This window comes from Anguilla rostrata, chromosome 17 (assembly GCF_018555375.3).
Source record: "Anguilla rostrata isolate EN2019 chromosome 17, ASM1855537v3, whole genome shotgun sequence".
NCBI lineage: Eukaryota > Metazoa > Chordata > Actinopteri > Anguilliformes > Anguillidae > Anguilla > Anguilla rostrata.
Window position 1 is genome coordinate 30697541 of NC_057949.1, and position 14909 is coordinate 30712449.

Consider the following 14909-nt stretch of genomic DNA (forward strand, 5'->3'; position numbering starts at 1 on the left):
AAACTTTTGCAGTTTTGACCAGAACAGTTCAGGATGCTGGCACATCTCACCAGGCTGGGAATGCTTTGGCCTGTAAAATAAATCAGTGCTGCTACTAGTGTCCGTTTCCAGTCTGTGGAGAGAACGCAGCTTTGGCTGTTGCAGTTCCGACAAAGCTCCTCTCTGGCGCCCAAAGGGTTAACGTCACATCAGCGTCTTTAGATTTTCTGTTCTGTTTAGTGACCTTTCACCCCATAATGGGGATGGGCCAGAGGGGGATGGGCCAGTCTGGAATTCTAAAGGGAAAACATGAAAAGGGAGGGAAAGAGGGAGGAGGGCAGTGCATTATGGGGCTAAAAGTGCTGACTTTCTCAATAGTTTGTTCCAACATGTTAAACATTTGGTTTAGTCACTTGGTTTCTGTCAAAAATTTTATGTATATTTTTTTTCTCAATCAAGTGCAGTGCTTTTCATTTTTTTTGTATTAAGTTGTTTGTGGTCTCCTGCCTTGCAGTGGTGCGGTGGGTTATTGGGACTACCGGCAGTGTTTTCATTCAGTTCAGAGTCCATAATCTGTTTCTTTAGGCGTAATCAGCTTACACCCTCCAGTGTGGTCAGCAGCCCAGGCCTTCAGCAGTGCACCCTGGGTAAATTGGCGGTTGACCTGGATTGGGCCCATTACTTAGACTGTGGGTGTAGGCAGTAAAGGATGCGCTCATCGCCATGTGCAAACACTGTGGTGTGGGTTACCCCCCAGCGACCGTATGGTCCAAGCTCGCTAGAGCATGGTCAGACTCTGTAGAATGTGGTCAGACTCTGTAGAATGTGGTCAGACTCTCTAGAACGTGGTCAGACTCTCTAGAACGTGGTCAGACTCCCTAGAACATGGTCAGACTCTGTAGAATGTGGTCAGACTCTCTAGAATGTGGTGTCAAACTCGTGCCATGGAGGGCCGTGTGTATGCAGGTTTTCATTCCAGCCTCAGATCTTGATTATATAATTAGTTAAATTATTTTCTGAATTAGGGATGCAGGTTTGTGCACAATGGTGACCCGACGTCTATGGTGACCCGCATTGTCTAAATAGAAATTTTCTTATATTCTGTGCTTCAATGCAGTTAAACGCATATGGCTGAATGAGTAATTGGACTCAATTAAGGTAGCATTAATTGGTTGGAATGAAAACCTGCATACACACGGCCCTCCATGGCACGAGTTTGACACCACTGCTCTAGAACGTGGTCAGACTCTCTAGAATGTGGTCAGACTCGTAGCGGTCAGCTGCTCGGTTATGCAGCCGCGAGTGCCGCAGAACCTGGGAGACTGAACACCCACTGCTGATGACGCCATTTTGAAAAGTCAAACCCTGCCCCCACGCCCCCCGCCACTCCTTGTACCTCTCTGTTATTCCACATTATCTCCACCAAACCCTACAGTCTCCGTCTAAACTCCGCGGTTCTTCTCCTCGCCTGTATTGAGCTCTCGAGCGACGCGGCCATTTGCGTACTTCCTTCAGATGCGTGCCGAGCTCACGCAAGCCTCGTTTTCCGCCGGTTCTGCGTAGCGCCTGCGCGCAGCCGCCGCGGCAGGTTCTGCTCGGGAGGGCAGGTTCCACTCACGAGGGATCGAGGCCGCGTTCACATGGTTGTGCCACCCAGTCTGGAGTTAGCATTACACCAAACACATTCTTGTCCTTTTACTGTAAGCTGGCTAAACATGCCTGCTTGACTGAGGCTCGCCTGGGCTTGCAGTGTAGGATTAATGCTCGGGGTTGGCTGACACGCCGTTAGCCCAATTGCAGTGTTTTGAGTCCCTGGAAGTTAGCGCTATGGGATTAGTTGCCAGATTTTATCAGTTAAGTTTCGTCTCCAGTTTATTACACAAGCAATTCAACCAGAAGCTTCGTATCTTGAGTGCTGAAAAATGAATTGTTGTCCTTTTGGTCCAGCCCTGAATCTTCCTTACCCTGCCCACATGGTCCCCTTTTCCCAAATGCTTGTCTTGAAAACGTCATACTTGTGTTTGTCTCTCTCTCTACCGTTTTCTCTCCTCAAAACAACTGTACAGTCAACAGAGTCTAATTATCTGTCAAAAGCTACCCTGACTCTGCGCTCTTTTCTTTGTGTGTGTGTGTGTGTGTGTGTGTGTGGCCCTTAGGTGCTTGGGAATGATGGTGTGTGGAATTCTGCTCTTCTCGTGGGTTGGGAATCCCTTATGGAATCGGAACTTAGCACTAGCTCTGGAGCTAACGCAAGCGCTAGTGACTCCGCCGGTTTGATTAAGAGGAAGCATATTAAAGCTCCAGACTAAGCCTCCCATAAGCGAGCAGGCATTGCAGTGCCGTGTGACGGGTTAGGGTTAAGTTTAGGATTAGGGTTAGGGTTAGGGCTTTGCCAGTTGGTCCTGGACCGACGCACTTCAAAGTAACCTCCCCGGATTCCGTCGGCCATTGTTAACTGCAGAGCCAATGGGAGAGCAGGAGGGTGAAACTCCAGGGTTGGGTGAACTTCTGCTGGTAGTAACGCTTTCGACGTTCGCCGTCCAGTAGTGCAGGGCAGCGGGTGGGAACATTGTTAAGGGCAAAAAATGGAGGCAAAATTGCTTTTTGCCCTAGATGCTCAAATATACACATGATCAGATGAATGGGCTTGAATTGAAATTATCTGTCATTTTGCAAATTAAGCAGTATTCTATGTTAAACCATTTAACTAATCTGAACAACGTTTGAAGCAATCCATCTCTACGTCGTCTCTAGTATCGGCATTATGTTGGTCGCCTTGGAGTGTGAAGTGCAGACGAACTTTGACCTTTTGGTTATTCTCGCTGGATTGTGGAGATCGGTGCAAAAGAGTGTTTTACTGCCATTAGACTGTTTTTTTAAATTCCCCAACAGATTCAGAAAATGCCATTATATTACAAACACTGAGCATGTCACTGGTCTAGACTATGATCCCGGGCTGTCATGTGGCACGCCCAGATAAAGTGCGGGTTTTTGGTGCAGTGACATGGTCCCCCTCTCTGGAATCTTGACCACACCAGTGGTGACTACGTTAGGCAGGGTCACTGAGCGAGAGCGGCCTCTCTGAAACAAGGGGGTGCCTGCGATCTGTGCATCTACAGCCGCTGTGCCCGTGTGACCCCAAAATGGCGGCTTGCGTTTTAACAGGATCTCACGCGCTGCAAAGTGCTGCAGAAGTGTGTATCTGTCTAGAGTTACTGTTTCCCAGCACTGGCAGAGTGCTACCTTTTTATTTTTATTTTTAAAAATAATTATTATTATTATTTTGCTTGTTCGTACAAATAAAAAGGTTAGAATGCTGCCGGTGCCGGGATGGGCAGAACTCTAGACGTGTACACGGTTGTGCAGCTGCCCACTGACCTGTCTTTACCTGTCGGTGGCTCATCTCAGGTACCGCAGCCAGCAGGTAAAGACAGGTCAGTGGGCTTCTGTGTGTGAAAGTCACGCACAGAGAGAGACGGGCTCTTAAACCTTTCAGAGACAGCTAGCATGCAAGATCTCATCCCCCATCCCCCACCCACACGCCCACACACACGTGCATGTGCGCAGTGCGCATACACACACACACACACACATGCTCATGTGCGCAGTGTACATACACACACACACATGCTCATGTGCGCAGTGCGCATACACACACACACACACACACATGCTTATTTGCGCAGTGTACATGCAGACACACACACCCACACACATATGCATGCCACACGCATGCAAGGTGCGCAAATGCATGCATACATGCCCACACACACGCACACATGCACACACACGTACACGCACGCATGCATATATACTGTTTATATATTTATGCACACACGTACACACACACACACACCCACCCACCATCACAGAGCTTGTCTCATCTGATCTGTAAAGTAAAACAAAATTGTGCTCTTAGTAACCCTACTGTTGCTGAAGCCCCTCCCCCCCAGTCTCACACACTGCTGAAGGGTTTCTGCTGTCCAGCTGCAGCGATGACTCTCCACCGTGTTAAAAATTCTGCCACAAAGCGGGAAAGTAATTCAAATATCTGATTTAGAAGAGCATTGGTTCTGTCCTCCATGATCATTTTAAACTGTGCTGATCTCACTATTTTTAATCTTTTAAGGAGCCTCGTCTACGCATGAGCAGCTCCTGTCCTTCCCGTGCACACTTGCTGCTCGCGAGCAGCGCGTCTTTGGGGATTACTGGTGTGCGTCCTCGCTGCTCGCGTGTGTCCACACTTTCTCGCACATACACGAGTGCATGAAATATTCACAAGCCCAGCACTCAGTCATTCCAGCACCACACTGTACAGCCCCCCCCCCCCCCCCCGTTAAAGCTCAGGCACATATTTGGCAGAATAAAGCTGCAGGGACAGACTCTTCATCTTCCCGAAGGGGCTGGGCAGTGGTGGACGTGACGGCATCTGTTTCAGATAATGGGACGCGCTTTGAGTTATCTTTACTTTCTGCTTATTTCCCTTTGGCGTTCCCCGTCACTAGCCTGCCCAACCCACCTGTCTGGGCCTCCTGCTGCTGGACTGTCCCCACTGGTACGAGGAGGAGGGGGGGCTAAATGCAGGGGGCTTTATTTGAGCCTCAGCTGTGACCTTGCAGGTGTTCTGTTCACCTTCGGTTGTGTACGCATCATTCCCATGCTGGCCGATCAGGCTTCGCTGCTGTTTCTGCACTGATCTTGGCGATCAGGAACGAGTGAGTGCTGCTTTAGGGTGGGTGTTTATACCTCATTTGCAGGTGTGTCTTTGTACCTAGTTCACTTGTTTTAATTGAATATGCCAACTTCAGGTGTGTCACCTTCCACGTTCTTTCCATTTGATCATTTTTGCCAGTCTGGGAGGGGTGGGATTTCACCTGGCAGCGCTGCTGCCAAATCATTTCAGTGCAACACCCCCACACAAGTGGCCGGCTCGTGGGGCAGTTAGGGTTAGGGTTCTCAGAGCGTTTGGGTACTGTGGCCGGCCCGTGGGGCAGTTAGGGTTAGGGTTCTCAGAGCGTTTGGGTACTGTGGCCGGCCCGTGGGGCAGTTAGGGTTAGGGTTCTCAGAGCGTTTGGGTACTGTGGCCGGCCCGTGGGGCAGTTAGGGTTAGGGTTCTCAGAGCGTTTGGGTACTGTGGCCGGCCCGTGGGGCAGTTAGGGTTAGGGTTCTCAGAGCGTTTGGGTACTGTGGCCGGCCCGTGGGGCAGTTAGGGTTAGGGTTCTCAGAGCGTTTGGGTACTGTGGCCGGCCCGTGGGGCAGTTAGGGTTAGGGTTCTCAGAGCGTTTGGGTACTGTGGCCGGCCCGTGGGGCAGTTAGGGTTAGGGTTCTCAGAGCGTTTTGGTACTGTGGCCGGCCCGTGGGGCAGTTAGGGTTAGGGTTCTCAGAGCGTTTGGATACTGTGGCCGGCCCGTGGGGCAGTTAGGGTTAGGGTTCTCAGAGCGTTTGGGTACTGTGGCCGGCCCGTGGGGCAGTTAGGGTTAGGGTTCTCAGAGCGTTTGGGTACTGTGGCCGGCCCGTGGGGCAGTTAGGGTTAGGGTTCTCAGAGCGTTTGGGTACTGTGGCCGGCCCGTGGGGCAGTTAGGGTTAGGGTTCTCAGAGCGTTTGGGTACTGTGGCTGGCCCGTGGGGCAGTTAGGGTTAGGGTTCTCAGAGCGTTTGGGTACTACACGCATCTGATCTATGCGGCGTAGTCGACGAGATGTTCTCGGCACATCGGTCCTTTCAGCTGATTGGGTAACGGTGCGATTCAAACCGATTTGCTGCGAATCATGTGTCAGAAACACAACGTGGTGCTTTCTGAAAGCGGACACCGTCCCTCGCCTTCAAAAGGAAGTGAGGTCGGAGCCGGGGGGGGAGGAGGCGTGCTTGCAGAAAGCTCACAGGAACACGAGGCGGAACAGGTTTCACCATTTTAGAAGCCTATTGTTCTTTCCCTCTCAATTCAGTTTTCTTGCCCACCCCCCAGCCTCCCTGCTGTGCCTGGTAGGAAAGGAGATGAGACAGGAAGTGGAGATGGAACAAAAGACAAACTGAAATGTGCCGACACTTCCTGTGTGCGCTCGGCTTCCTGTCTGAGCTCCTGCCTTTGGGTGTCACATGGCAGGTGGACGGTCTGGAGTTACTGCAGGTTACTAACCCTAACCCTGTACTGCAGGTACACACACTGCAGGAACATGGCTGATGGCTCATTAACACATAATTGTTTTCTTTTTTATAACCCATTTTTTTAATGAAGCACTGGCAGCAGTGTAGTGTTTGGGTTTGGGAATTGGTCTTGTGACCAGGTTTTCAGGTTCGATTCCTGGGTAGGACACTGCTGTTGTACTCTTGAGCAGTGATCCTTACCTGAATTGTTTCAGTGTATACCTAACTGTATAAATGGATACTTTATAAAAATGGTAAAGCTGTGTAACTTGCTCGGGCTAAGAGAATGGCTCTCGTTTCATTAAACAGTGCTCGTTTAGGTTCGCTTCCGGGTCTCTGGTGAATGGAAAGACACCAGGTGATGGCAGTGGTGTGTGTGTGTGTGAGGTGTTTGGGGCAGAGTGGATGTGTGTATTCTGGTGATGGCGGTGGTTGTGGTGTGTGTGTGTGTGTGTGTATGTGTGTGAGGTGTTTGGGGCAGGGTGGATGTGTGTGTGTGTGTGTGTGCATGTGTGTGTGCATGGGTCTGTGTATGTGTGCATGCGTCTGTCTGTGTGTGTGTGCGCGCGTGCATGCGTGCATACGTGTGTGTGTGTGCATGTGCATGAGTCTGTGTGTGTGTGTGCGTGCGTGTGTGTGTTCACATGCGTCTGTGTGTGTGTGTCTGTGTGTGCATGCGTCTGTGTGTGTGTTCTCAGTGTGGGGTGGGGGATGTGATAAGGCAGCAGGGTGGCAGGGGTGGGGGAGGGTGGGGTTTAATGCTCACAGTACACACCCCCACCATTCTGAGCGAGGCGGAGGGGGAGGGGGGAGAGGGAGGGGGAGAGCAGTTAGTTTGTTTGATCGTAAGGGCAGTGGAAGCTGGAACAGTGCCGTGATCGAGCGGCAGATAGAATCTGCGTTTGTGGAAGGTGACCGAACTCTGGCTTCAGTCCCCAAACAGTCGCCCCGTCCTCCTCAGTCCCCAAACGGTTGCCCCGTCCTCCTCAGTCCCCAAATGCGCCCCCCCCCCCCGCTCTGTTTCTTTCACCATTGTGTTCATCAAGAAGCTAAACTTTGAAATTCCAAGCCCAACGCAACCCCCCACCACCTTCCCCACCCCCCACTCCCCCCCACCAACCCGACCCTAGTCTCATCAATAACCTCATCTGCCAGGACAATGGCACCCCCTCCCCTGTCCCCACACACAGTCATCTCTTCCCACCCATCCTCAGGGAAGTTCACCTTTGACCCCTGGGGGGAGGCAACTGTCTGAATGACATAGTGGCCCATTGCTCTGTTCTCCTTCAGTGTCTCTCTTTTCTTTTCCCTAGTTTCAAACACAGTCAGGGTGGGTTTTTTTGGTTGGGGGGGGGGGGGGTGCAGCTTTGGTTGAGGTGCTGGCGGCATGCATTAAGCATTGAGTTGGGTGCTAGTTTAGCTTTAATGGTCAGGGAGTGCGTGTGATTCCCAGGTCAGGGAGCCGTGCATGTGATTCCCAGGTCAGGGAGCTGTGCGTGTGATTCCCAGGTCAGGGAGTGCGTGTGATTCCCAGGTCAGGGAGTACGTGTGATTCCCAGGTCAGGGAGTGTGTGTGATTCCCAGGTCAGGGAGCCGTGCGTGTGATTCCCAGGTCAGGGAGTGTGTGTGATTCCCAGGTCAGGGAGCTGTGTGTGTGATTCCCAGGTCAGGGAGTGTGTGTGATTCCCAGGTCAGGGAGCTGTGTGTGTGATTCCCAGGTCAGGGAGTGTGTGTGATTCCCAGGTCAGGGAGTGCGTGTGATTCCTAGGTCGGGGAGTGTGTGTGATTCCCAGGTCAGGGAGTGCGTGTGATTCCCAGGTCAGGGAGTGCGTGTGATTCCCAGGTCAGGGAGTGCGTGTGATTCCCAGGTCAGGGAGTGTGTGTGATTCCCAGGTTAGGGAGTGCGTGTGATTCCCAGGTCAGGGAGTGCGTGTGATTCCCAGGTCAGGGAGCCGTGCATGTGATTCCCAGGTCAGGGAGCTGTGCGTGTGATTCCCAGGTTGGGGAGTGCATGTGATTCCCAGGTTAGGGAGTGTGTGTCATTCCCAGGTCAGGGAGTGTTTGTGATTCCCAGGTCAGGGAGTGTGTATGATTCCCAGGTCAGGGAGTGCGTGTGATTCCCAGGTCGGGGAGTGTGTGTGATTCCCAGGTCAGGGAGCTGTGCGTGTGATTCCCAGGTTAGAAGTTTCATTCGCGGACGTTTCACCTGAATTGCTCCAGTAAAGATCCGGCTGTGTGAATGGATTGTATTTAAAATAATGTAAGCTGTATAAGTCTATCTGGAAAAGGCTGTCTGATAAATGACTGGAAAAAAGTTTTAAAAATGTAGCCTGTCTGTCCGTAGCCCTGGGGGCCCCTCTCTTCAAAAGAAAGACGCGTTACTGTTGGATTCAGTTTGTAGCCAACCTGTGCCTTCTGACCCTGAACTAGCAACCGGCTTGTACAAGAAACCCAAGGTTCCAAGAGGAGAACATTTCGCCCCAAAACATTTGCTTAAGCAGCATGTGGTTCATTCACAATTCAAATAAGTGCAGCTTATTTAGTGTGTTTTATTTAGTGTGCAATGGATGTGTGATTGCTGTTTCTGGGTTTCTGCGTAATCTGCATCTGTGTGTATTACGAAGGGTATCCCTGTACCAGAGACTCAACCAACAGTCTCTTTCCACGACAGTGTGTCCCCACCCCCTTCGCTATGGCGCTAACTCTGCATCCACCAATTAGAACGTTAGCATTCGGAGCTGTGCTGGGGGAAGGGGGGGCTAAGAACATTTCTTAGGATTGTGCTAATTAAGGGATGATAGTTGGGGGTGGGGGGTGGGCGGGCGATGTCATTGTGGTTCCCTTCTCATTGTTGCATGCCTCCCCCCCCAGACCTGCCCCCAGCCAGTATATATATCCCACTATGTCCACCCCTCCCTCCCTTACCCCCCCACCCAAAAAAGCAGTATCATAGGCTTGTGTGAAAATGAGCTGAAGCTGCTGGTGGATCTCTGGCTCGGCAGGGCTGGTAATGGCGATGCTTTGAGCTGAAAGTGTGGCCAGAAACAGCCATGTGGCGATCATGCGCCCCCCCCCGAAATACGCAAAGCGAACTCAGCGGTAGGCAGCCTGCATTGTGGACTTTGAAAGTGTGATATAGAGATGGGGAGGAGGGGTGGGATGTCGGCCCCATTTCCTGCCTCCGGTGGGCGTGGCTTACAAGGTTCAGAGGTCGTCGGGGATTAAGGTGCAACCGCATGCCGTAAATTCTTCTTTAACCCTTTCCCAGGCGGTGGTACTGAGATCCCCTCCCCCTCCCCCACACACCCTCCCCCTCCCCCACCCCCTCCCCTGCACGCGCTCCCCCACCCCCTCCCCCGCACGCGCTCCCCCTCCCCCTCCCCTGCTCTCGCTCTCGCTCTGCAGCGCGATTCTCACACAGGGATGGCGAGGCCTCCCTCCGCAGGGCTGGAGCCAGATGTCACTCTCGCTCGAACATTTACAGCCTCTCGCAAATCCACCTCCGCTCGCAGGGTCCCGTTTCCCTTTCTTCATCTGCGTTGTTTTAGTTTGCAGTCCCTGTGACTGTTCGTCAGGTAATTCTCTCTCTGTCACACATGGGTGTGTGGCAGCCCCACAGTGTCCTGGTTTTTTTTTTTTTAATTTCACCTATTTCTTTTCTAAGATGTAGGTTCTGGTGCACTTCCCCTCAGATTCTCCCCACTCACTGGCGTAGCACAGAGCTGCGCTAACCTCCTCTCACTGGTAGCATAGAGCTGCGCTAACCTCCTCTCACTGGTAGCATAGAGCTACGCTAACCTCCTCTCACCGGTGTAGCACAGAGCTACGCTAACCTCCTCTCACCGGTGTAGCAAAGAGCTACGCTAACCTCCTCTCACTGGTGTAGCACAGAGCTGCGCTAACCTCCTCTCACCGGTGTAGCAAAGAGCTACGCTAACCTCCTCTCACTGGTGTAGCACAGAGCTGCGCTAACATCCTCTCACTGGTGTAGCATAGAGCTGCGCTAACATCCTCTCACTGGTGTAGCACAGAGCTGCGCTAACATCCTCTCACTGGTGTAGCATAGAGCTGCGCTAGCAACCTCTCACTGGTGTAGCACAGAGCTGCGCTAACATCCTCTCACTGGTGTAGCATAGAGCTGCGCTAGCAACCTCTCACTGGTGTAGCACAGAGCTGCGCTAGCATCCTCTGATCGGTGTAGCATAGAGCTGCGCTAACATCCTCTCACTGAGTGAGTGAGTGAGTGAGGTATAAAGAAGGTGACAGGATAAAGAAAGAAAAAGGTTGTCTGATAATGCGTCTCAAGAAAATGTTTCTGAAATATAAAGTAGTTTTGCAGTCAGATGATTTTAGTGTTAGTCCGCATTTTGAAGCTGAATTGTTCACAGAAAAGGGATTTGGACTCCCTTGCCTAGAAATGTTGGGAGTGTTTCAAAGGAACCAGGTGAAGCGTATACATAAACACATGCGACTGATACTTTTCATGGATAATCCAGGTGCCAAACCAGTCATTCCAGATACTCTCAGCTGCCCCCCCCCCCCATACCCTCAGGTGACAGTGTAGAGGTTAAGGACCTGGGCTGGCATCTCCAACGCTGTAGGTTTGTTTTTTGGGTTGATTGCACCCTTGAGCGAGATTTCTAACCTGAATAGCTTCTCTAAATACATAGTTGTATCAAGCCAATCATGTTATCTGAGAGGAGAGAAGAGGGGTAACTATCTGATTATTAACCACCATAATGGTGAATGTGTAATTTCATATTTTGAAAGTATGTGATACGGCAAGAGTGTTTTGATGGGCAAAATATTTTTAAATGATCAACAGGCGTAATAGGAAAATACTGATGCAATTTTGTTATTATACAGAAAATGGGACATGAAATATTTGAGTTGGTTAGCTGTGGGTGAAGAAACAGTCATGTTGAACTGGTGGAAAGAGTGTGCCAATACAAAAAGCAGCTCCTGGATCTTGTATTCTTAATTCTCTGGTTAAAACTAAATGCATGTGGTCCACCTTAGTTTAGCTTTCTGCAAAGTCTCAAACCCAGCTCCTCTCTGACTCAGTTCAGTTTTAGTTTTACTGCCATAAGAAATCTGCATTCATGTTCAGATGATATCATTGATAAATATGAAAGCAGATAGAAATCACTGACTCATACTTTATCTTTCATGCAGTCTCTCTCTCTCTGTCGCCTCTCTTACTCCTTGGCTTAAGTTTAACTTAAAAATAAACTTAAGTTTTCAAATTCTATTTTCTTTATTTGCTCAAGAAACATGACATTCACAATCACCACAGCATGCGAGTAGCCTGTAAAAGCTGCAGTTGGCTCTCTGTCGCTGGTTAATTGATTGGAGAGATGTGTGGTGAATGAGTCTGCTGCAGTGGTGTGCTGTGACTGGCCTTCCTCCACTCATTCAAGACTCCGCTCACAACTGGCCTCTCCTCCCCTTCCCTCCCCACCCCCTTCCCTGCCCTCCCCTTCCCTCCCCACCCCCTTCCCTGCCCTCCCCACCCCCTGCCCTCCCCACCCCCTTCCCTACCCCCCCCCCCTGCCCTCCCCACCCTTCCGTCCTCCCCACCCCTCCTTCCCTCCCCACCCCCTGCCCTCCCCACTCCCTTCCCTGCCCTCCCCTTCCCTCCCCACCCCCTTCCCTGCCCTCCCCCCTGCCCTCCCCACCCCCTTCCTTCCCTCCCCACCTCCCTTCCTCTCCCCACCCCTTCCCTGCCCTCCCACCCCCTTCCCTGCCCTCCCCACCCCCTTCCCTCCAACCCTGCCCTCCCACCCCTTCCTGTCCTCCCCACCCCCTTCCCTCCACACCCCTTCCCTTCCCCACACCCCTTCCCTCCCACCCTCCTCCTCCCCACCCCCTTCCCTGTCCTCCACACCCTGCCCCCCCCTTTCCTGTCCTCCACACCCCCTTCCCTCCACTCTGAGTTGGGGAAAAGGACACCGGTGCTCATGTATTTGAGAGAGTGCCAAGGCAGCTGGTAGTGTACTACAGCCACCGACAGTGTCTTATTTCAATGGGGCAGGCTCTGTGTTAGCGGCCTTAGTGGTGGGGCAGCTCTGTGTTAGCGGCCTTAGCGGTGGGGCAGCTCTGTGTTAGCGGCCTTAGCGGTGGGGCAGCTCTGTGTTAGCAGCCTTAGCGGTGGGGCAGCTCTGTGTTAGCGGCCTTAGCGGTGGGGCAGCTCTGTGTTAGCGGCTCTGTGTTAGCGGCCTTAGCGGTGGGGCAGCTCTGTGTTAGCGGCCTTAGTGGTGGGGCAGCTCTGTGTTAGCGGCTCTGTGTTAGCGGCCTTAGCGGTGGGGCAGCTCTGTGTTAGCGGCTCTGTGTTAGCGGCCTTAGTGGTGGGGCAGCTCTGTGTTAGCGGCCTTAGTGGTGGGGCAGCTCTGTGTTAGCGGCTCTGTGTTAGTGGCCTTAGTGGTGGGGCAGCTCTGTGTTAGCGGCCTTAGCGGTGGGGCAGCTCTGTGTTAGTGGCTCTGTGTTAGCGGCCTTAGTGGTGGGGCAGCTCTGTGTTAGCGGCTCTGTGTTAGCGGCCTTAGTGGTGGGGCGGCTCTGTGTTAGCGGCCTTAGTGGTGGGGCAGCTCTGTGTTAGCGGCCTTAGCGGTGGGGCAGCTCTGTGTTAGCGGCTCTGTGTTAGCGGCCTTAGTGGTGGGGCAGCTCTGTGTTAGCGGCTCTGTGTTAGCGGCCTTAGTGGTGGGGCAGCTCTGTGTTAGCGGCCTTAGTGGTGGGGCAGCTCTGTGTTAGCGGCTCTGTGTTAGCGGCCTTAGTGGTGGGGCAGCTCTGTGTTAGCGGCCTTAGCGGTGGGCAGCTCTGTGTTAGCGGCTCTGTGTTAGCGGCCTTAGTGGTGGGGCAGCTCTGTGTTAGCGGCTCTGTGTTAGCGGCCTTAGTGGTGGGGCAGCTCTGTGTTAGCGGCCTTAGCGGTGGGGCAGCTCTGTGTTAGCGGCCTTAGTGGTGGGGCAGCTCTGTGTTAGCGGCCTTAGTGGTGGGGCAGCTCTGTGTTAGCGGCCTTAGCGGTGGGGCAGCTCTGTGTTAGCGGCTCTGTGTTAGCGGCCTTAGTGGTGGGGCAGCTCTGTGTTAGCGGCCTTAGTGGTGGGGCAGCTCTGTGTTAGCGGCCTTAGTGGTGGGGCAGCTCTGTGTTAGTGGCTCTGTGTTAGCGGCCTTAGTGGTGGGGCAGCTCTGTGTTAGCGGCTCTGTGTTAGCGGCCTTGGCGGTGAGGCAGCTCTGTGTTAGCGGCCTTAGCGGTGGGGCAGCTCTGTGTTAGCGGCTCTGTGTTAGCGGCCTTAGTGGTGGGGCAGCTCTGTGTTAGCGGCTCTGTGTTAGCGGCCTTGGCGGTGAGGCAAACGCGCGGTTCTATGTGGGTTCGGTCCTCACCAGCGGGGAAGGCACATACTGCAGATTCATCATCTTGGTCGGTGCAGAACTAAGTTTAGTTAGTGGTGTGCACACAAAGTCACCGTTACCATGCCTACAGAGCAATAGAAGGGACTGGTTGTGATGATAGCCTGTGTCTCTTTTCCCCCCTTCCTCCGGGCGATGCTCTGTCTGCCTTGCATTTTGGGAATAAGATACATCTGTTATCAATCTAGGCTGCAAACCTGCGGTGTTCTGTGGGGTTCTGCCTCTGCCCAGCTCGCTAGCTATGCCTCATATGGCACAAAGTCGGCCATACATGGCAGGACTGGGCTTTACGTCCAATCAGGATGCACCAGGGGGGAAATTTGACCAATGGCATGTCTCCAATTCCGCAATAATTAGAGTATACTTTCTGAAAAGTAATTTTATGCAATTAACGTGAAGCCCCATTTTATGTAAGATAATGCAAATGTATATATTTTTTAAAAACAGTCTTTGGTCTGTTCTTATTGATGTCCTCATTAACCTAATCCCTTAATGATATTATTTGAAATGAATGAGGTTAACTGATAAAAGAATTGATTTCATGGGAATTCTTACTGAGTGCCCCCTCTCTCTCTCTCTTTCTTTCTCTCCTCTCCACCCCCAACCCCCCCCCCCCTCCAAATTCCAGGACCAGAAAACTGCAGATCAGAAACATTCCACCACACTTGCAATGGGAGGTGAGTATAGCACAGTAATGTCCCGTTTCCACCGTGCGGGTGGCTAGCCCTCCCTAGCCTGCACTAGCCTGCCCTAACCCTCGCTAGCCTGCGCTAGCCCGCGCTAGCTTGACCCAGAGAGGTACCACACGACTGCTTTACATCACGTTGCGGAGTTAAGGCTGTAGAGCGCGATGCCACGCTGAACACTGCCACCTGTGCAGATCAACATGACTACAGGGACTGTGGCTGTGCGGGGGGGAGGGGGTGGATAAGATTCCGTTTTAGCTGTGTCACGTCCTGGGATCATCAGTGACAGCGTTCTGCTTTATTTCTGCAGTGCTGTTTTAGAGCAGACATGGCGGTGTGATGGTAGCTTCACAGCTTTCCAATACGCCCCACAGCTCTGTGTGTATATGGGTCAGTGACAGCAGCTCTTACCTGTAATGAAAAAGGGCAGAACTGGGCTCAAACGGCTGTGCTTCCAGTGGCCATGTCGGAGGAGAAAATAACTTTTTTGCGATACTGTTCGGCTCAAACAACTGTTTCACTGTTTATGGGAGCTGTGGTATCGTGATTGCTAATTTATCTGTGTTATTTCCCTGCATTTTTCCTGAAAGTGTTGAGTAAGGAGATGCACTGTCAGGTGACGGTGGGTTTTGGGTTGGGGGGGGGGTGTTAGTATCAGGTGACGGTGGGTTTTGGGTTGGGGGGTTGGGGGAGGGTGGGG

At 52.3% G+C, this 14909-nt stretch overlaps 1 protein-coding gene across 1 annotated transcript in view; it reads left to right on the top strand.

The window, feature by feature from the left end:
• Nucleotides 1-14909, top strand: part of igf2bp1 (insulin-like growth factor 2 mRNA binding protein 1) — a 64387-nt gene that overhangs the window by 27715 nt on the left and 21763 nt on the right. Inside the window, 1 exon segment of the mRNA XM_064315029.1 lies at nt 14152-14200. Coding sequence (XP_064171099.1) covers nt 14152-14200 — 49 coding nt within the window.